The following is a 21,153-nucleotide window of genomic DNA, read 5'->3' as shown; positions in this document are numbered from 1 at the left end:
CAACAAGAAAAATTGGTGAAATAGACATGATTCATCCCTCCTGCTTCTTCCCCTCTTTGGTATCCCACTGCCTCCAGCCCCTAGCAGGGTCTCGCATCAACAAGTTAGAAGTAAACATTTGCCAAATGAATTTTCACCACCCATGAACTCATCTGACCTAACTCTGATGCTCTCATAGAACAGTCCCCTTAACTCCTAATGTCCCTGGCTTGGTCCTGATTTCCTCAAATGTTCTTTTACCTGCTATGCAACTGCTGCCACAACTAGTAAAGTAAAGCATACCGGTGAGTTATGGGGAGCTGGTGTATTAGTACTGCGCTGTCAGCAACTAGCAGACGTAAGCGCTGAGGTCTGTAAACTTGGTTCAAGGCCCATGTTGTCAAGTTTTTTTTTTTGTTGTTGTTGTTGTTTTTGTTTTTCTCAAAAGAGAATTGTTGTAAGGATTGACCTGATAGGGATATCATAAGGTGCAAGTGAGTAATAAGCAGGAAATACACATGCAAGCCATAAAATGCTAGGGCTGTGTACAAGTAGTGTCTATAATAGTTGAACCAGTTAAGCCTCGGTGGCTGGAGAGATTTTTAAACAGAAAGGATCTGTGTTTGTGTTACACTATCTGCTTTAGAACTGAGACAGTGTTACTTGAATAGTGATATATCTAGTTGCCTTATTCAGCTTTATGTATCTGCTAATGTACCTGGAGGAAAGTGTCTTTTAGAAATTCCTATCTGAAGATTATTAAGGAGTTGTGAAGTATCAGTTATTGGCTTTCTCAAGATTTTAGTTGAATGATCTCATCCATCAGTAAATATCGTTGCGTACATTGCTTTCTGAGAACAGAACAATCCACTCAAAATCATTTTATACTTAAAGTTTACAGAGTGCATATTACAGAATAATCATTTTTTTCTGTAGATGAAATAAAAACCAATCCTATCTTGCAGTCAAACATATTAAAATCATCATATTTTGTAATGACTCCCATAGACCCACAGTGGATTTATCCTATGTGTTACACAGCGTTCCAATTCTAAAGACTTATATGGAAAGCATCTCGGGTATCATTGCCATAAAAAGAAAACTTCTGAATTTCTTTGGATCCTACATTTATAGATTCTCTGCTGACTATCATTTCTGTGCTAGTGCATATTTTTTCTAGTTTGTTACATGTAAAATTGTGGTGACCATAGAATCAAATGATAGACTCTCCTTGTGCATTTATACATAAATATGCATGTATCTCAATGCCAAGCTTAAAGCATATGTAGAATAGTTTATTTAACATTTATTTAGGAACACAGGCTAACATTTTTAAAAATAGCTTAAAATTTGAGTTTCAAAGTATTTGACATAGTTTGTGTTAAAATCCTGCATCTCTGCTCTGGGTTTTCAAATGCTTAAAGCATTCTCTTTATTAGACTGGATTTATTTACACACACAAAAATAAAGTCCTCTCACTAGGAACCCAATACAAATTTTTAGAATTTAAGAATTTCATGAAAATGTAAATGTTTAGTATAATAAAGGGTAAAAGATTCCTCATTCACAAATGAATTGTGATTCTAGGGAAAATATGTTTAATTAAAAAAAAATTCATCATCCCTTTGGATTACAAAGAAGCTGAAGATATTTTATTCAGTGAATAACCCTTTGATCAGGGTTTTCAAGAATGGATTATAATGATTTACAACATGAACTGAGACTATTAGGATGCCCTGATAATCTTTTTTTTCCCCATTGCTTATTTGGTAGTAATTTTTTAAGCAGTGCATCTCTGTATATAAACTATTACATCAGTTTTTTTTTGTGTGTGTGGAAAACATGCTGTTTTCCTTTAAAAAAAAATTTTTTTTTGTCCTCGTCCTTGAAGGACATTGTGAAGCTGCAACACAGCACATGGTTAGGGCTAGACCCAGACTCTCTTGTCCTTGGAACTTGCAGGATAGCTACCGCGAAGCACCAAGACAAAGCATATGTTCTAGTCTTGAAGTGCCCTCTGCTGTTTTTCCAGAATGCTGCAGTCACAAGCAGCTAGGGGAACTGGTCTCAAAAGTTCTTCATTAAAAGCCTCAATTAAAATAATGTTCAATCAATAGATTTAGTACGAATGTTTCATTCACTGTGGACTTGTAAAAAAGCAGTTTACAACTTCCCAATGGTGAGAGCACAGTGCCTCTTTGCAGAGAAAGGAGCAGCAGGTCTTTCCCATTGCTGTTGAGCGCTGGCTTTGGATAAAGGCTCAGCTCCTCAGTGGAATGGACTTTTCTTGGAGTTTCTCCAGTATTCATTAGGATGGAACTTACCCAGATTCTTAGTCTCAACCCAGAGAGTTTGTAAAAATATGTTTTACATGTTTCGAAAAAAGTAGATCAAACAGTTACTGTTTTGCACTGTACTTTTAGAAAAAAATTCCTAGGCCTCTAGAGGATTTTGCTTTTATGGCTGAGTATGTGTCAAAGGAGGTCCCTGCAGGATACAAATCTGAACTTCTGTAGAAGCTTCCTTAATATTTTAAGATTTTCTAACAGCAGATAGATTTTGACTATTTGACTCCTCCGTGCATTTTTCCAATTATTCATCCACTGCCTTGCATCTTAACAATAATCAATTTCCCTTAATTCTATAGCCTTCTCATCATTCTTGCTCTGAGATTTTGACTCACCTGAGTGAACTCAGGCTAACTCTCTTTTAGCACAAACTAGGAAAGTTGAAAGACTCCAATCCCTGTCTTTTTTGCACTTCTAGGGATCAAACCCAGAGGTCTCAGGGCCTGCAAGCACTCTACCGCTCAGCTACATTCCCTAACCAACCCCAGTACTTTAGCTCAATTAGAGTCAACTGGGCAACTTGGAAGTTACATAACATTTTAATTAATTAATTAGTTAATTAATTATTATTTTTTTGTTCATGCCAATCTGGGTGATTTCCAAGCTGGCACTTTCCTTTGAAAAGAAATGAAAAGAAAACTTCTGTAAGTCCTGTTGTAGGAGATGTTCATGGAATAATGGCTTAAATGGAGCTTCTAGAATCCTGAGCTCCTGGAAGTTGGGGAGAGTTTGCTGATGTGTCTGTAAATCCAATATTGCATTTTATGGAACCTGAAACACCATCCAGTTTAAGAGGCACGTTACTTGGTGAATTACAAGAAAAAAATTTTTTCAACCATAATTTTAAGAGGCCATAATTATAATAATCTGATTTAAGAGATGTTAAAATGTGAGGAGGAAACATGTATCTTGGAATCAATGAAATAACCTAGTTTTCATGAACAAGTAGGCCATGTGCTAATGTGATCTTTCTTTAATTTTTGATTTTTAAATTTTTGGGTTTTTTTGGCTTTCATTTCTTTTTGTTTTAAGAAAATAAATTAATAATTAGTGTTTGTGTGAAGATAATTCTCACAGCAGTTTAAATTCCAGTCTGGGGCTTTGGGGAGGGACATTTGAAAATGTCCTTTTTCTCTTTTCTTTCTCCACTTTTTACCTTAATAAAATGCTACATTGTTATTTATGGAGGAAAAAACACACAAAGGAAAGAAAAAGGCATTCTGACTTAGCTGTGAGAATAGGGACCTATTGGCACTTTCCTTTGGGTTAGGATAAATAGTTTACACACTTGTATGGTGACTCATGGTGATGTTGACTTATCTCTCATAGTGCCTGGCACAGAACAGAACAATAAATCTGTGACATCCAATCCTGATGTTGAGGACTCTTTCTGAATGTGAAAGTGTCACAATCCAGGTGCGGTGGTGCGCCCCTGTGATCCCAGAGATTCGGTAGGCTGAGGCAGGAAGATCACAAGTTCAAGGCGAGCCTTAGCAACTGGGCAAAATCCTGTTTCAAAATAAAAATAAAAAGGGTTGGGAAATGCAACTCACTGGTAGAGTGCTTGCCTAGCATGTGTGAGGCCCTGGGTTTAATATTCAGTACCCCTCCAAAAAAAATTATGGGTAACTCATTGTGCCCAACAGTTTATATCATTTATGGTTATCCTAAATAATTGCATTCAAGACTGTTCTTTTACACATCTACACAGAGAGGTGATTCATGAGCTTTGGCTTATTGCAGCGTACACCATAATGGAAAGGCAAGATTCAAGGGTGTCTCTGTTAACAGTAGGTGTAGCATGACCTCCAGTGAAAAGAAGAGGTAACAAGAGTAGGCCCCTGTGTAACGGTCCTTGTCATAGTTAGCTAGCTGATCTCAGCCCACATCCTAAGCTATGAGATTAGAACACTGAACTTTTTATGTCGCTACATGAATCATTAATTTCAATGCTGTTATCTATGTCCTTTATCAGACATGTGCCCATCCAATATGTTTCATTTGTGATCGTGCATCAAAATAGGGGACTCTTTTAATTTTCTCCTTTTTTTCCCATTAAAAAGATTATTTGATTCAATTGACCCATTTTTATGGTAAATGGTCCAGCTCACCTTAGTCAATTGCATCATTGTGTAAATTTGAAGCTCCTTTCCATTAATAAAGATTTGTATTTATGGACTGGTAGATCAAGACAGTAAAACATACCAATGTGCTAGGAATGTGGAGATGTACATAACAGAATTCAAAAGCATTGCCTAAAAAATTAAAGTAATTTTATTCCCCTTCCTCTTTTAAAGTAACATCCATATTTTCATGTTACATTCTTTTTTTTTTTTTTGGTACCAGGGATTGACCTCAGGGGTGCTTGACCACTGAACCACCTCCATTGTTCTTTTTGTTGTTGTTGTTGTTGTTTGTTTGTTTTAAATTTAGAGTCAGAGTCTCAATGAGTTGCTTACAGCCTCACTAAATTGCTAAGAAACTTGTGATCCTCCTTCCTCAGCCTCTCTCTCAGCACCATCACACCGGCTTTATGCTACATTCTAAAAGACCAAATGTGTATTTCTTAAATACATATTTCAAATAGATAAACTCTTTAAAATCTTGAGTTTAGTCTTGTAATGCTTAAGGTGGGTAACACAATGATAAAGGACTTTAACTGAGGTTAGAGGAGAAGATAACTAAATTCAGCCATTTAAATTTTCTAATGAAAATGTGATGGGTTTTCATTAACAACCTCAGCATTCAAAAGTACTCTTTGAGTTTATCGAGGTAGAATTCTCAAGAGTCATATTTTCCATTCACTACAATTTTTTTTTCTGGTGCTTCTTATCAGTTATTGGAAATTTACCCACAGTAATCATTTGTGTTTAGTTTTACTTGTGATTTATAATGATATTATATTTTATAAAGAAATCAACTCAAATAAACTGAAAGATTTCACTGAACTAATTTGTAATCACATTTTTGTTGTGACTTTGGACATATAGTATTGTAATTCACTTTTCATATCTAAAATAAAAAATAATAATACCATAGTATTAAATGCAAAATTTCAAAAACTTTTAAAAATGAAGTACTACCTGTTAACCTCGGGGACTAGCTGGAGCAGCAATCCACTGTGATCACCCTTTCTGTCCTTGATGGGTTTTTAAATGGGACTTAGGAATGCTGTACCCTCAGAAGTTTCTACTGCTGAGCAGGTGGGGACCTTCTCCTCGAAGTTTCATTGGCATTCAAATTGTTAGGCATGATGACAGGTCTCCACTACACATCTGCCTCCAAATCAGCTTACCTGGATGGTTTTGCTTTTGTCTTACAGATCCCCTATGCAGCAAGCTTGATCAGGAAAGAAAAGCTTGGTGCCCATCTCAGCAAAAGCTAAAAGGTGAGATAGCCAGAGGAAAGAGATTTTTAACAATCCGTGTTGTTATTGCTGACTGTACTCTTGATTGATGTATTTGAAATAGCCCAAGGGATTCGTAAAGTTGTATCCTGTGTTTAAGTCAGTAGACTGATGAGCTTTACTATATCTGGGAATGAGACTTGATATGTGAATGACTAAGTGCTTCTTATAAATTCCACAGAAAATTCCTGAAAGTAAGGAAATTCTCTACTCAGTCTGCAGAAGTGATGCTTATTCTATCTTAAGATTTTCTGCTCTTTAGGGTTCTCTCTGACACCCTTGTTTCTACCCCTTGGAAATGTCACCAGTCATGCTTTTATCATATCTCATCTTTTCTGTCTTTCCTTTGCTTCTGAAAGTTCTTCCTGAAGTCTGACTTTCAGTGGGTCACTGCAGATGGTGATATGAACAATTGGGGGGCAGTTTGAGACCGTCTGTTCGTTTTTTCTCTGAACCTATAAGAGTTTTTCTATGCTAAAGCCAGATTCAAAGTCACATCCTGCAATAATTTAAAAGACAAACATTCTGAACTCTTAAGGAAAAAACTGTGAAAATTCACTGATTTTATTCAGAACATGCCTAAGCATTTCAAAAGCGACTTTTTGATTCCATGAAAGAAGACATATGTGTTTATTAGAATTGTAGGAATGCAAAAACTAAGACATGATTGTTTCTATACCCATATATTGAGATGACAATTGAATTAGCTAAATCAGGGGGAAAAAAAATCCAGACCAGAGGGTGGAATTTGCCACTGCTCATGGCCAACTAGGATTGTGGCCATTTATCAGTTCAATCCATTCCCAGCAGAATAATTTTTCCTACTCCTTCCCTCTGGAACATGTTTTCAACTCAGTAGGATTTATTGGCAAAAAAGAAAGGAAGGAAGGAAGGAAGGAAGGAAGGAAGGAAGGAAGGAAGGAAGGAAGGAAGGAGAAAGGGAAAAGAAAAGAAAGAAAGAAAAAAGAAAATTCCTTCCAATGCAGGCTCACAGTCCTTCTGCCTATCATGTTTCCTGTTCCATGCACAGATGACAATCCTACTTCTTGCCATCATCTTTATTAGTGACCATTTTCAGTATTTGTCTTAATTATAATGATAATGGAATTTCATCAGGCACTCTAAGCCCTCTCCCAAACATTCTCATTTGTACACTTTCCCTTAATGTTACAAATGGGGAACTGAGGCACAGGAAAGAAAGATGTAATATGCTGTGTCCGTGCTGCAAAGCCAAGAAAAGATTCTAGGGCTCTCCACTTTAGAAGCTTGTACCCAACACATGAACTTCTTATCCTCAGTGAACAGATGTTTCTGCATCAGAGATGCCCAGATCGTAAATCGTTCTGATTCCATCACCACGGAATGATACACAGATGTGCCTGAGTTTGGCTCTGTTCTCTATATTAAAGTATTTGTATTAAGTCTGAAGTTGACTTTGGATGGTTTCTTTCCCATTATAGTTAGACGAGGTTTGCACCAGCAGTATGAAATGAAAAATTTAAAAAATTTAGATTCCAGAGTATCAAGATTCAGAGTATCAAGATAACCAAGGCAAGAAAGGATGATCCAAATAAATTCTGATAATACCACATGTATAATAGTCAAAAGTGTCAAACTAATCTTCTTTCAAATAAAAGATGAAATATTAACACATGTGTTTCAAAATAACCTTTCTGTTGAAGTGTAACACATTCAGCATAGTCGACATATCATAAAGTCATATGAATCATGAAGTTTCCAGATCAAAGTTCAATGGATTTCCACCTAAAAACTCAATTTTTACATTTGTAGCACCCAGTAAGCACCTGGAGTCCCCATATCCAGTTTCTCCCACCTAAGACAGGTTAATTTTGCCTGCTTTTGAACTTCATGTGAAGGACATGGTATAGAATGTTCTCTTGCATCTGGCTTTTTTTTACTCAGCATTTGTGAGATTCACCCATTAGAGTGTGGTTTGATTTATACAAAGGAGCTTCAATAAACTCTCCTTTTACTCCTTCCACTTCCCCAACTCATCTTCCCTGCTTGTCAGGCATGAGCCCATCTTGCACCTACCAAATGAAGACTCGCCGCCCTGAAACCACGCCCCTGATGGTTATAGAGCGAACAACGAGGTGAAAAAAAAAGAGATTGATTTGTGTTTAGTAACTAATGCTTCCTCCATGCTGATTTTGTTTCCATCTTTGCAGACAACAGGGATTTCTCTAAGTAGACCCTGGTGCTTTCAGAAGATTAGTGGTTACTTAAATGCTTAGCTAAATCAGCCAGGCAGAGAACCATGGCCATATTGTTAGAGCCAGTCTCTGATTCTCAACATGCCAAGCCTGCAAGGAGTTACCCCAAGAGAGATTACAAAATAAAAATCATTACACTAGGGGAGAGAGACAAATTCTGTCTTGCTGAGTGACCACAGGTTTCCAAATTAGGGATTGATGCATTAATGTCTTATGCAAGCGTGACCCTTAAGGTGGTATGCTGTGTTCTTGCCACCCAGTGGATTCCAATATGACTATTAAGGGGAGGAAGCTTTTCAAAACCACAGGCAATCCACTTAATAAGCTGAGCAAGTACTGCCACATATCACTGCTCCACAAATCTTTTTTGCCCTGTGTTAGAACATAAGAAATTCCATGTTGAGTCAAAGGAAACAAACACCCCAGCCAAGGTACTGACTGTATAATTCATCAGAAGAGCCAAGTTACTGTGATTAATGACATCACCCTAAAAGTTGAGGCATATACACATAATACTCTTAAGTTGCCCTCGATAACTCCTTAAGTATTCATTACCCATGGATTTATTTAAACCTTTCTTCAACCTAGGCATAGCCCCCTTTGGGGCAATGAATTCTGTTTGTTTAGCTACCAGCTGTGTAAGGTGTAGTTTGTTTAATTTATCTTCAGTCACCTCCTAAAACAGGGCCCTATTAGATCAGACGTTGTTCTGCTCTGTGTATTTGTCACATCAAGAGCTCATGAGTACAATGGAAAGGATTTGAAGAACATTTCTGAATGTCTTTGTGTTTCACAGTTTCATCTGAGTCTGTTTTTAAGCCCAGAAATATTCCTAATGGCCTTCCTTGTGTCTACTTATTTCTCTGAGGCAGTTCCTGCAAAGACACCCCAGTATCATCTTGAAATCTGTGCCCCAAATAAAAACGGCATGATGTCAACACTAATTTATTACTTTACATTTGTTTTCTTTCAAGCACCTTTAAGCATTTTTCAAATATCATTCACATAACAGGTTGAAACACCTGTCTTTGATAGAAAATAATTAAATCATTTTCCATAATGAAAAGAAAATTAGAGAAGATGACTCATTTATAGTTATATACCTAACTATAAATAGTTATCTAAATAGCTATAAATACCCATTGACCAGGTTGGAAATGATAATTATCATTTATCAGGCACTAATTATGCCAGATCCTGGGCTAAATTCTTGGCTGCATTATCTTAAAATTTCCTCATCTGTAAGTTCTTTTGACTCTATAATGTAGAGTTCCCATTTCATAGAGGAGAACACTGAAGCTACGAGAGGTCATACAGCTAACAAGTGACATGTCTGTTTGACTCAACAGCCACTTTCTTGCCTGCCTTGTATCCTTGGGCTGGTGATGAGGATGATGAGGTTTTAGATTGGATACTTCCCATGTTATCTTAATGCTATCATTTAGAGTCTTTGAATCTTAATCTCATCTAAAAATCATGTGTGAATGAGTCCAATCAAGGTGTCTTTCAGCTCTAAAATTTTGGTAATCACTACGCATGACAGTCTTCTGCCATGTTCTCTGTGCTCTCCTGCAAAGGGGCTGCTTTATCAAAGTCAGGTTAAGATCAAGAGTAATGGTCAAAGAGTTGTCCACCTATATTGCCTCTTGTGTCACCAATTACTACTTTGCATCCTCTTGGAGAGTTGGAAAATATGATGTCTTCCCTTTGTTGAGAATATTTACCTCTTTGGTAAATTCTCATTACTTTTACTTCACTTCTGGAATAATTGCTGTAAAAGTAGTAGCAAGAAAAAATGTCTTAAAAGGATATGGAGGGATTGTAGTTGAACCCTGTGCTTTCCTTTGAGGTGACCAAAGATAAAAAGGGGGAATAATATATCCATTTTTCTCACCTTTAGTTAGAAACGACAGGACCAGGTTCTTTCAAGAATCTCTATTGAGAATAATGATGTGCCCCTGCTGTTCCCAGCACTTTGAATTCATGGGTTATCTTAACCATCAACCCATTGAAGTCAGTACTGCTCCCTTCACCATCCTACAGCTGAAAAAGCTGAAGAGCAGAGAGGTGAGTAGGTTGTCGGTGGACTCACCACTAGGAAGGGGCAAGACTTGAGCAAAGCCAGCTGGTCCTGCAGCCAATTCTTCATCTGTCTCTGGTTTGTAACCTAAAATCATGATCTAATTCACCTCTTCTATTATCCATTATAAGAATGCAATTAACAACCTGATGATCTTGTTGATTTTGAATCATAAAACCTCCGGTCATACTTCTACAGTTTCCCTAATACCTTAAGACAAGAAAAATAAATAAAACATGGACCATCCAACCAAAGCCAACAGGGTACCAGAGCATGGAATTCTGTCTGCCCTTTCACTGTGGGCTGTCTTAATGTTTGTCCAACAGCAAACCAGAGCTTCTGGAACTAGCCAGGTGGCTTTACGGTAAGGAAGGCATAGCAAACCAGCACATTCTGATTTAAGAGTTCTAGTTTGGTTCAGTGTCATCAGAGATGCAGAGCATAAGTTAGCAGACAAACATGGAAACAGGAAGATGCTTTCATATTTACCTTTTAATAATGAAACTGCACTAAAAATGTCTTCCCTTCAGGGTGCAGTAACCATCATTTTACGTGTTTGAAAATTATCTGCCTGTGTGGCGCTCGGGTCATTGTTCTGTCTTTTGTTTTATTCCAGGTGCACACATCCACTTATTCTTGTTCTCTTGTAAAATACAGCCTGCCACTGAGCACTTCTGACCTGCAGAAAGACTGCACACTGAAAGGGCTTGGGAATCCAATACAAAAATCAGGTTCGGGAGAACCCAAGGACAAGTGACCTCAAAGCAGCATGGACAACCATGTAAAATAGACTGTAGCCATTCATTAGTGGGGGGAGGGGGGAGCCAACCAGAGCCGTCAATGCTTGTCGCATCTTTTGGTGGAACCAAAGTTTGAGTATTTGTGTTTTTAAAGGACAACCGAACCCAGAGTGTGGGAAGTGCTGTTAGCCAACTGGCTGGGTGGGAAATCCACAGATGGTCCCAGAAAGTCTCAGTACTGCGCACGAGGAAAGAGCAGCTCTTTACAGTTGTCTTTTACTTTTGAAGAAGTGATTCTTAGTGGAAAGAAGATAGAAGAACTGTCCCGGGAGTGGGGATCGTGTTTCTTTTGACAGATTGGGAAGATGTCAGCTCTACAAACCTGCTTTTCATGGCAAACTGGACAGACACACGTGGCCCCTTCCTCTCTGGTCCTTTGCCTGCTGTATGAATGAAGATTGTATTCCTCTGGAAATATTTTACAATTTAATATTGAGTGTAATTAAGAATATAATCATGTTATCAAAAATGGTATTTAACTCTGTTGTAGTTTCTTTAACATTCATGTGGATAAAAAGTCTATAATAAAAAAAACCCTATAAAGTAATGGTTTTGTTTGTGTGGTTAAGTGCACATTTGCTTGGGGGAAACTCATGAAAGTCATTGTGTTTTACAATTACTTTAGCATAAAATGTTTGAATAAATTATTTTTAAAAGTAGAATTCCTTCAAAAATGATTACTAAAAGCTAAATTAGCCTCTTACTCTAATCAGCATATGGAGACCTCTCCATCATGTTAGGATCTTTGTGCTGCAGTCTGGCTGCAGCAAAATAACTGGGGTGGGGGGTGGTGGTGACAAGCAACTTGTGTAGATTGATACAGCAGGAGTGGGAGCCGTTTATTGTAGGACCAGAGGGGTATATATACATTATACACAGCTTATCTTAATTAACATAAACTAGATACAGCAGTCAACCAATAAGGAATCTCCACACTTAATGGCTCGCTGGCGTTACTTCACAAACCACTCCCTCTGCAAAACGCCAGGCGCCATCTTGACTTGTTTACAGACTCTAACATCTTTGTATAGGTAAAGTGATGTTCTAAATTCCTGCTAGGTCTTCCAACACTGTCAGTGAGAGAGTTGATGTTGTGACGTTAAAACTAAGTCCATGCATTCATGTTGTGCCATACATTCAGCCTGCTGGATAGGATAAATAGAAGCATCAAAATAGTGACCCCTTGCAGTCAAGATTTCCAAGGGAACATTGCCCTGCAAAAAAAAAAAAGTTCACTGTGAACAACCTCCCAATCTGCAGTTACTAAAGACCATCCTAATTGAAGATGCATTTCAATACTGACATTCTTTGGCAGATTTCAAAAGAAATTTAAAAGGCATCACCATGATATTTAATACATTTCCTCCACCAACTCTATTATTATAAACTAGCCAATGAAGTTCCACAATTTACCTTTGAGCTACACAAATGTCTTTATCTTGGCTACCACATTTCGTTAGCTTTTCATTGCTGTAATAAATATCTGAAAAAATCAACTTATAAGAAAAAAAAGTTTGTCTTGGCTCATGGTTTCAGAGGTTTCAGCACTAGTCTGTTGGCCATGCTCCCTTTGGGCCTGTGATGAAATAGTGCATCATGGTGGGGAGTATGTGAAGAAGGAAGCTGCTCACCTCATGGCAACCAGGAAGCAAAGAGAAAGATAAGGGGTCAGGGTCATGCTACCCCTCCAAGGGAATGCCCCTAGTGACCTAACCTCCTTCTACTAGGCCACCACCTTCCAAAAGCTCCGCAGACTGGCCTCCACTGTTGAAAATATAAAATTTCATTGATGCTTTCCAGTTCTCCATCTAAATTCTAAGCTCCAAATCTCTCCAATCTGCACATCTCTCCCTGGGGTCATTCAAGATCCAAACTATAGTAACATTACCAAGGAAGGAAGGATACTCACTTGTGATTTTCTTCCTAGCTCATGAAGGATGAAAAGACGCATCAGGGAAGGGCTATAAACCAAGTACTAGAATATGAGGACAGGCTCTTATTGACCACTAGAGGAAATTAATATGAAGATGTTGTGACAAAGGATATTCACTCTGAGCCACTCTTCCAGGACACGGGATGGCACATATTTTTAAAACTAACCAAAAATGTCATTCTTTTATTTCTAATACAACTTTAAGTGCCTCAGAGTTATTAGTGCACAAATATCAGTAAATGATTTTACAGCAAATGGGAAACTAGAATCAGATAAATCAATAGCTATGTCTCTAGAGTCCTGGAGTTGTTAATCATGGCATAGCTCTGAATTGGGTTAACAGCTATGTCCGGTGCAGATAAGACCATTGGCTTTCACTGTTGAGAATATAAAACTCCACTGATGCTTTCCAGTTCTCCATCTAAATTCTAAGATCCAAATCTTTCCCAGCTTAATATCTCACCCTGAGGGCTAGAGGAATCCTGATGTCCTTATTCCCATAGCCTTAGAACTTCATTTCTTAAAACATTTTTATCCGACCCAGTCTGTGGGCTGCTACAAACACAAGAACCTAAATCTCTTCCATGCAACCGTAAAGTGATACACTTTGGGAGATCCAACATATGACATGGAAATGTGTCGTTTACTCCTGCACATTTTCTCATCAAAGATAGTGAACACCTTTCCTTATTCTTGTAATGCTCAATGCTTTTAAGCTGGAACAGAAAGAATTTCTTCCTAAAGCTGGATATGACGGGGTTATCTGAGCTGCCTTGTAGAAACAGACAGGACATCCATCTAGACTGCTGCATGGAGCTAAAAATAAAGCCACTCTTCAGAAGGACGAACAAAATTCTTGGCTCTCCAAAATGACAGCAGAAAAATGCTGTGCTCTTTTCTTTGACTATTTTGTCAGGACAAAATTCCAAGGTCAACCCAAATACTAGCTAATGAAGAATATAGACAATGCAAACAAAATTCTCTATTTTAATTTCAAATTAAATTAGAAGATCAGAAAAGATCATAGCAAATCAAAGCCAAAAAAAAAAAAATCTGGCTCAACCAATAAAGTATTTTCTGTTGGGGCAAACTAGACATTTCAGACTGATGCTTTCAATCCTCAGAATGCCTGAGTAATTGCATGTCTGTTTGCCACAGGCAAGGAGAGAGGGACATCACATCCCAATTTCCTAAGATTCTGCAGTGAGTGTGGCTTCAGCTCTGTGGAAAACAGAGGGAGAACTCTGCTAGCTACAGGGGATATGGTCAAACTGACAGGAGCTCTCTCATGTAAGAGTTAAGACAGCTTTGGTCAGCAGTGAGGAAGATCAGAGAAAAGCAACACTGTGCATGGTAAAAATGTGTGACCATGTCATCTAATGGGGCCCTCTGGCAGACCCCAGGCCCCAGGGGGTGAGTGCCTTGGTCTCCCTCTTCCAAGGTAAGTGCACAAAGCTGGTTCACCCTACAAGGGTGAACAGACACCCCAAACCAAGTTTATAATTCTATCCTCTTTGGTGAGGAGACCAGGGATATTTCAGCTCACCATCTTCTGCTAATCTTTACCATGGTTCCTGTCATATTGTAGCTACACAAAGCATTTTTGCCAACTGAGTTAAGGGAATCTCATTTATTTTATTTGAGTCAATCTTCATAGCAGATCACTCTATTGTTATTGTTCCGAATTTTCTCTCTCAAAGAACGTTGACATTTCATTTGGTTTCAAGTGACCATATGTGGCAAATTGCTAGTTGCCCTCCATTGGTATCCACACTCAGGTGGAAATATATTTAAATAAAGACTGCCTTTCCTGGGCTTACTTGCAGTTAGATGTGGTCATTGACTGTGTTCTGGCCAATGGGATACAGGTGGAAACAAGGAACTTTTAGGAAGGTCTCTTCAAAAAAGGTTGATTTAGTTAAGAAGTGTTTCTTTATTCCCTTCCCTTTTCCTCGTATGTGACATATTGGTCACAGTGATGCAAAGCTGACTAAAATATCAGGTGAAGATACAGAATGAGGATGGATCTAAATTTGGTCTGCTTCCAGAGCAAGACAGGAACTGGGTTGGAAAGGTACACTGTCCAAAGACTTAATGGATTCAGTGTAATACAAGCAGAGATGTGACCAGGTGCATAGGCAAGATCCAACAAAGAAACAGAGTTCAGCAGGGCTGGCAAGTTCAAGAGCAGGAGGTGGTTGGTCATCATTATTCACAACAAGGAGATCCTACTACTGTTTGCATGGCATTTGTGGGCAGCTTCCAGCCTTGAGAAAACACATCACTGAGAAGAAAGTGGGGTGACAAGAAGTAAGCCCAGTCCTAGACTCCAGGATGTGATAGGCAGAGAGCTCTGGCTCAGGAGCACAGAAGTTCAGCAAGGTAAACTTGGGAACTCGGGTGACAGCACAGGATCCCAAGAGCTGAACTGGTAACCTCCACACAGGACCAGGAGAGAAGAGCTAAGACTTTCTGTATGCAGCCTGACTCCAGTCTTGATTTGAACTCTGAAACTGAGCTGCAGTTTGAGGAGGAGGGATGGGAAGTGAACTGATTTTGACTTACCACAAAGGGTGCTGGAAAACTCTTGAGAACCAAAAACACCTTCCTGCAGATGGCCACGTATTTCCATGCCAGGACGAATATACAGATAATTTAGAAATAATAAATTCAAGTTACCTAAAGTAAATAATCATTCTGAAAAACCTTGATTCTGTACTGAATTAAGAATTTCCCTGAAAGCATTGTTAACGCCTAGAGTTTTCAATAATAAAACTCATCCAACTTTTACATCATCTCACTATTAAGGACAGTGGCTTCCTGGATGACTGTTAATGATGGTTTTCTTTATTATATTTTAGACCATTTAGCAAAGTTTATTGATTTATACTTCCTTGTAATTAGTTGTAGTGATTAAAATAGCTTTTATGGCTCTCTAGAGATTGTCTTTTTAAAAGAATTGACATTTCCCCCAAATTGTGTGCTTTAAAACATGGTTAAATACTGTTTGAATTCAGTACTAAACCATCATTGGTGAAACTGTGATTTTTATATGTTCTTTTCTCCTCCCTTTACTTATCTGGAACTATAATACAATTACTTGGCAGCCAATAATAATAACAGCAGCCAACTTTCATCAAGTGTTTACAGGAAGCTGAACATTGTGTTAAGTGTCTTAATGCATTATTTCATTTAATCCTCTCAACATCCCTATGAAGTAGGGATGATTTAATTGAAACTTGGAGTTAAGGCACTCAGTGCATAAGTGGCAAAGCAGGAATTCCAATATAGGGCCACTGTGACTTCAAAATCTCTGTGTTTAACCACTCAACTCCACTGCTCACTGCCAAATGAACCAAGCAGAAACCCATCTGTACAGAAGTGTATCAGAAGTCCCTAGGTTGACATCATTTGAATGGTGCTGGAAAATCTCTTACCAATCTCATTTTAAAGCTGAAATTCCATGCTTAGCATGATTACTGAAAAGATAAACACTCAAAGACAGTGTTACTCAAAAAGTGGTCTGCCAAAGAGCTAAAAATATAAACTCTTAGAAGAAAACATATGAGTATATCTTCTTGAACTTGGGGTTACATATAATGTCAAAAGCACTGGAGAGAAAAAAAAAGAGGTAGGTAAATGGAAAGTAATGTATAAGGATTCCAATTTCCCCACATCTTCACCAACACTTGTTACTGCCTGTCCTTCTGATAATAGTTATCTTAGTGGTGTAAAAGAGTTTTTGATTATGGTTTTTGACTTGTATTTACTGAACGACTCGTGGTGTTGAACATATTTTTTATGTGCATATATTTTCTGAGGAAATGTCTATTCATATCTTTTTCTATTTTTTTAGTTGGATTTTTTTATTATCAAGTTGTATTCCTAGATATAAACCCTTAATCATATGAATTCAGTACTAAACCATCATTGGTGAAACTGTGATCATATATGTGATTTGCAAAATACTGATTCATATTACTAGTAAATGCCTAGAGATCAAAAGCAGATTGATGGTTTCCAGGGTCTAGGAGGAAGGGAAGAGTTAAGAGACCCACCTAATGAATACAGAGCTTTCTTTTGGAGTAATGAAAATGTTTTGGAAATAGAGAGTTCCGTGGTTTCATAACGAACCAAATGTCACTGAATTTGTACACTTTAAAATGATTAGTTATGTGAATTTCACCTCAACACAAAAATGCTTAAGAATAAGTATACCAAAAGATGTGTAAGACCTGTACACTGAAAAACTCAACATGCTAGGTGCAATGGTTCATGCCTGTAATCCAGCAGCTCAGGAGGCTGAAGCAGGAGGATCACAAGTTCAAAGCCAACCTCAGCAACTCAGTGAGAACCTGTCTCTAAATAAAATACAAAATAGATTTGGGGATGTGACTCAGTGGTCAAGTGCCCCTGTGTTTAATCCCTGGTACCCCTCCCCCCACCAAAAAAAAAAAAAAAAACCAAACACCTCAACACATTTTTGAGAGAAGTTTAAAAGATTTTTTAAAAACTAGGAAGGTTATTGTGTACATGTATGAATATGTAACAACAAATCCCATCATTGTGTACAACTATAATGCACTAATAAAAAATGTGAAAAAGCCTGGGGTATATACCATGGACATGGGGTAAAGAACTTATTATTGTTAAAATGTCCTTTCTCCCTAAATATATTCATAGATTGAATACAATTTCAATCAAATTCTCAGGAGGACTTTTGAGAGGAACTGGGAAGCTGATTCTACAGTTTAAATATAAGTACAAAGAATATAGGGTACTCAAAAGCATTATTGAAAAATAAGAACAAGGTTGCAGGATTTTACATTACCTGATTTTAGAGCTCACTATAAAGCCATCGCAATTATCACAATGTGTAGCCTGCTTTAACAAATGGCATAAACACCCTGAAACTGAGTAAAAAGTCCAGAAATAAGATTATTCCTACATTGTCACTTTATTTTTAACAAAGATGCCTAAGTAATGGAGAAAAAAAAATCTTTTCAACAAAGTCATGCTGAAATAATTCTGTACCCATCATGAAAAAAAAAATAGAAAACTTCAACTCCTATCTTATACCTTATATAAAATTTAATGTGAGACTGATGATAGGCCTAAATATAAGAATTAAAATCATATAACAAAGTCAGTGACGTGGTATACAACTGTAGTCCCAGGTAAAGGTAATTTTGTAAGTCTGAGGCAGAAGGATCACTTGAGCCCACAAGGTCAACTCTGGTCTGAGCAACATAGTGACACCCCATCTCATGATTATGAGACAAGGTAAAAATTTCTTAGAGACATAAAACATTAACTGCCAAAAAATATCAACTCTAATAAATTGGATTTCATCAAAATTAAAATTCCCTCATCATAAGTTACCATTAAAAAAAATGAACGTGCAAGCCAACAACTAAAAAGAAAACCTGCAAAACATGTCCAATCAAGAACTTGTATCCAGAGTACACAAAGAACTCCTTCAACTTAATAATTAAAAAAAGCTTTTAAATCCAATTTTTCTTTTTTCTCTCTCTTTAAGCAGTTCTGGAGGATCAAACCCAGGGCCTCACACAGCCTAGACAAACATGATGCTACTGAGCTACATCCCCGTCCTTTAAAAAAATTTTAGTTAAGTCAATTTTTTTTTAGATGGAGTCTCCCTACATGCCCAGGTTGGCCTTTAACTCCCAGTCTCAAGCAAACCTTTTGCCTCAGCCTGCTGAATAGCTGAGATTACAAGTGCAAGCCACCACATCTAGCTTCAATTTCTTAAAAAAAGAGCAAAATAATTGAATAGAAACTTCACAAAAATATACAAATCATCCATATACATATGAAAAAGTGATCAACATCATTAATCATCAGGAAATGCAAATTAGTTCCACAATGAGATACAAGTATACCCACCAGAATGACTAAAATGTAAAAGATTGACAACAGCAAATTCTGCTGAATCTAGGTGGTAGGCATGTGGGTGTTCAGTTTAAAATTCTTTGCAATGTGTCTGAAATTTTCATGCAACAAGGATAGAATGGTATGGGAGCCCCAATTTTCTGTGTATGCTAGTCCGGAGTTACCTGTATCTTCTTTGCATTCTCCACACATATTTTTTAAATTCCCCTCACATTCTTCTGGATATTTTCTACCATGTTGGTGCTTAGAATTCATAAAAAGAATCTTTGAGATATTCTTCTACTAACGCTGAATGAAAGAAGTTGAGAGTTTTCCCTTTCATAATGTCCTCAAGTGAATCATTATCAGTGTTAAATCTCTACTTGAAGGAACCAATAGTGTATTAGATTCCCCATATAGACTGATATCTGGTGAATTTGTCACCATGACTTGCTCTGACTGGTGAGCATGTAGCACAGGTTCCAACTCATAAATATGGGCTACTGTGACTCCTCTGCTCAAGATAAATGTATGAGTAAGGTGGGAAGATAATTCATAAATGTACATCAATAAGTACTTTATTATTTCAAACATACTTCTATCCTACCCAGAGTCCAAACAATTCCCCTTCTTATGGTCTATTTTCTCCTGTGAATCCTGATGACCCCTTTTAGTTCTGTGTCTTGGCCAATATCAGCTGCACATTGGAATCTTATACATCTTATATCTGGGTTTCACCCCAGAGACTCTGATTTAATTGGCCTGGACTGCACTGGGGGGCATGAGAATGTTATAAGCTCCCCAAATATTTCTATTATATTGTTGAGGCTCATATCTAGATCCTCTCAAGGTTCATTATCCCACTTGGAAGGTGAACCTACAATAACCACCCCTTGACAAACAAATGCTGAGCACACCATTCATATTAATATAGTCCCGGTTTTGCTTATGTCCATGTCTACACACATAATAAAAAAGATAATTTTTGTGTTCCTTGCTTGGGGAAAAGAACATTAGAAGAAATCTATGTGGTTTTTCCATTATTTAGAGAAAGGAACACTATTTAATAATAGAAGAGGTTTGCACATCCCTCAGTTTCCAAATTCTTCTTAATATCTATATTCATTCTTCCTGATATATTTTGTTTTTTCCCCTACCTCTGCCCCCAAGTATCTTTGTATCATTGACTCAGTGAAGATTAATAAGGCAATGTTTATAAAGAGAGATCTTTTCTTTAATAAGCTACATAAATAACAAGAGACATAAGGAAACCCTTGGGAGATATGAATTAATTCTCAGAATTCCTAAGAGGTTTTCTTCCTTTAGCATTAAGTAACAATGAAGGAAAACTCTTGACAACAACAGATGGGTGCTGCATCTTCTGGAACAGAACTTTTTATTCTTAGCTCTCGATAAGCCAAGGCTAATTGACCCTTGCAGCTATTCCAGAACTATATGTATTGGGATAATATTCTCAAATATCCAGGGGCTCAAAAAACAGTACTACCAAAAAGAAATATAGTCTTGTGCTTTGTACCACCACTTTTACCTTGAGAATTTTTGATGCTACCTATCTACAAAATAAAATCCAAATCCTTACCTGTTGTTCAAAGCCCTACGTAATTCAGACACATTCTACATTTTCTATCTCGTATCAGGACTCTTGTCCTATGTTGGCCAACCATTCCTGGCCTTTTTGCCTTTGTTGACAACATTTGTCCATTGAGAAGGCCCCTTCTTCTTCCAGAATTCCACCCAATTCTCAAGATATTGTTCAAGTCTACTCCAGACCCTGGTTCTCCAGACTCTCAGGTTCTCCCTCTTCTCTGTATCTCATAAGGGCACTTGGTTTTCTGTGGGAGACCATCCTCCCATGTGACTGAGTTAACTCCCTTGCTGGGTGATGTGGTGTCAGGCATCCATGCTGCTAAACTGCCCCTCTCTTCTAGGGTTCCAGTGACTGTGTCTTCGCGCCCGGTCTTGTCTTCCTACAGCCCCATGGGTGGAGCCATGCTCACCTGTTCCTTTGTAATATAATCCCTTGCCCTGTTTAGGATAGAATGTTCCATGGAAGTGCCTTGTGTGTGTCCCCTTCTCTTACTGTGCCCTTGGGCGTGGCCTACTGAGGTGTCAGTCAACCTGCTGACAGTGGACATCATGAAGATAGACTCAGCCCCCTGAAACCTGACCCCTTGCCTCATTTGAATAGCTTCTCCTCAATAAAAGGGGTCAGCTCCTGCTCTCGCTCTTTCTGCAGACCCTTAAGGTCAGAGGAGCTGTCACAGCAACCCCAAAGAAAAAGGTATTTGTGTCTCTTGTGTGGCTATTTTGCATAGCCCAGTTAGCACAGTTCAACTGGAGTGACCCCTGAGCCTTTTAGTCGTGAACAGAAACCCAGCAGTTTTCTGCACTAGTCATCTTGCACCCCTTGGGTGCTTGCTGCTTGGGGTTTTTATTGCTCTTTCTGTCTTAGGTGTGCAC

General features: G+C 38.0%; 1 protein-coding gene across 1 annotated transcript in view; it reads left to right on the top strand.

Moving 5' to 3' along the window:
• Positions 1 to 5,712, top strand: part of Skor2 (SKI family transcriptional corepressor 2) — a 34,506-nt gene extending 28,794 nt beyond the window's left edge. The window contains exon 7 of the mRNA XM_046428464.1: positions 5,650 to 5,712. Within this exon, the coding sequence (XP_046284420.1) occupies positions 5,650 to 5,712 (63 nt within the window). The remainder of the gene's footprint in view (positions 1 to 5,649) is intronic.
• Positions 5,713 to 21,153: the final 15,441 nt, after the last annotated feature.

This window comes from Marmota monax, unplaced genomic scaffold, assembly GCF_021218885.2.
Source record: "Marmota monax isolate L192 unplaced genomic scaffold, Marmota_monax_Labrador192_F-V1.1 WCK01_AAM20220418_F8-fsc00031, whole genome shotgun sequence".
Taxonomy (NCBI): Eukaryota; Metazoa; Chordata; class Mammalia; order Rodentia; family Sciuridae; genus Marmota; species Marmota monax.
The sequence above is the reverse complement of the archived record's forward strand: the minus strand, read 5'-3'. Positions and strand labels throughout refer to the sequence as shown.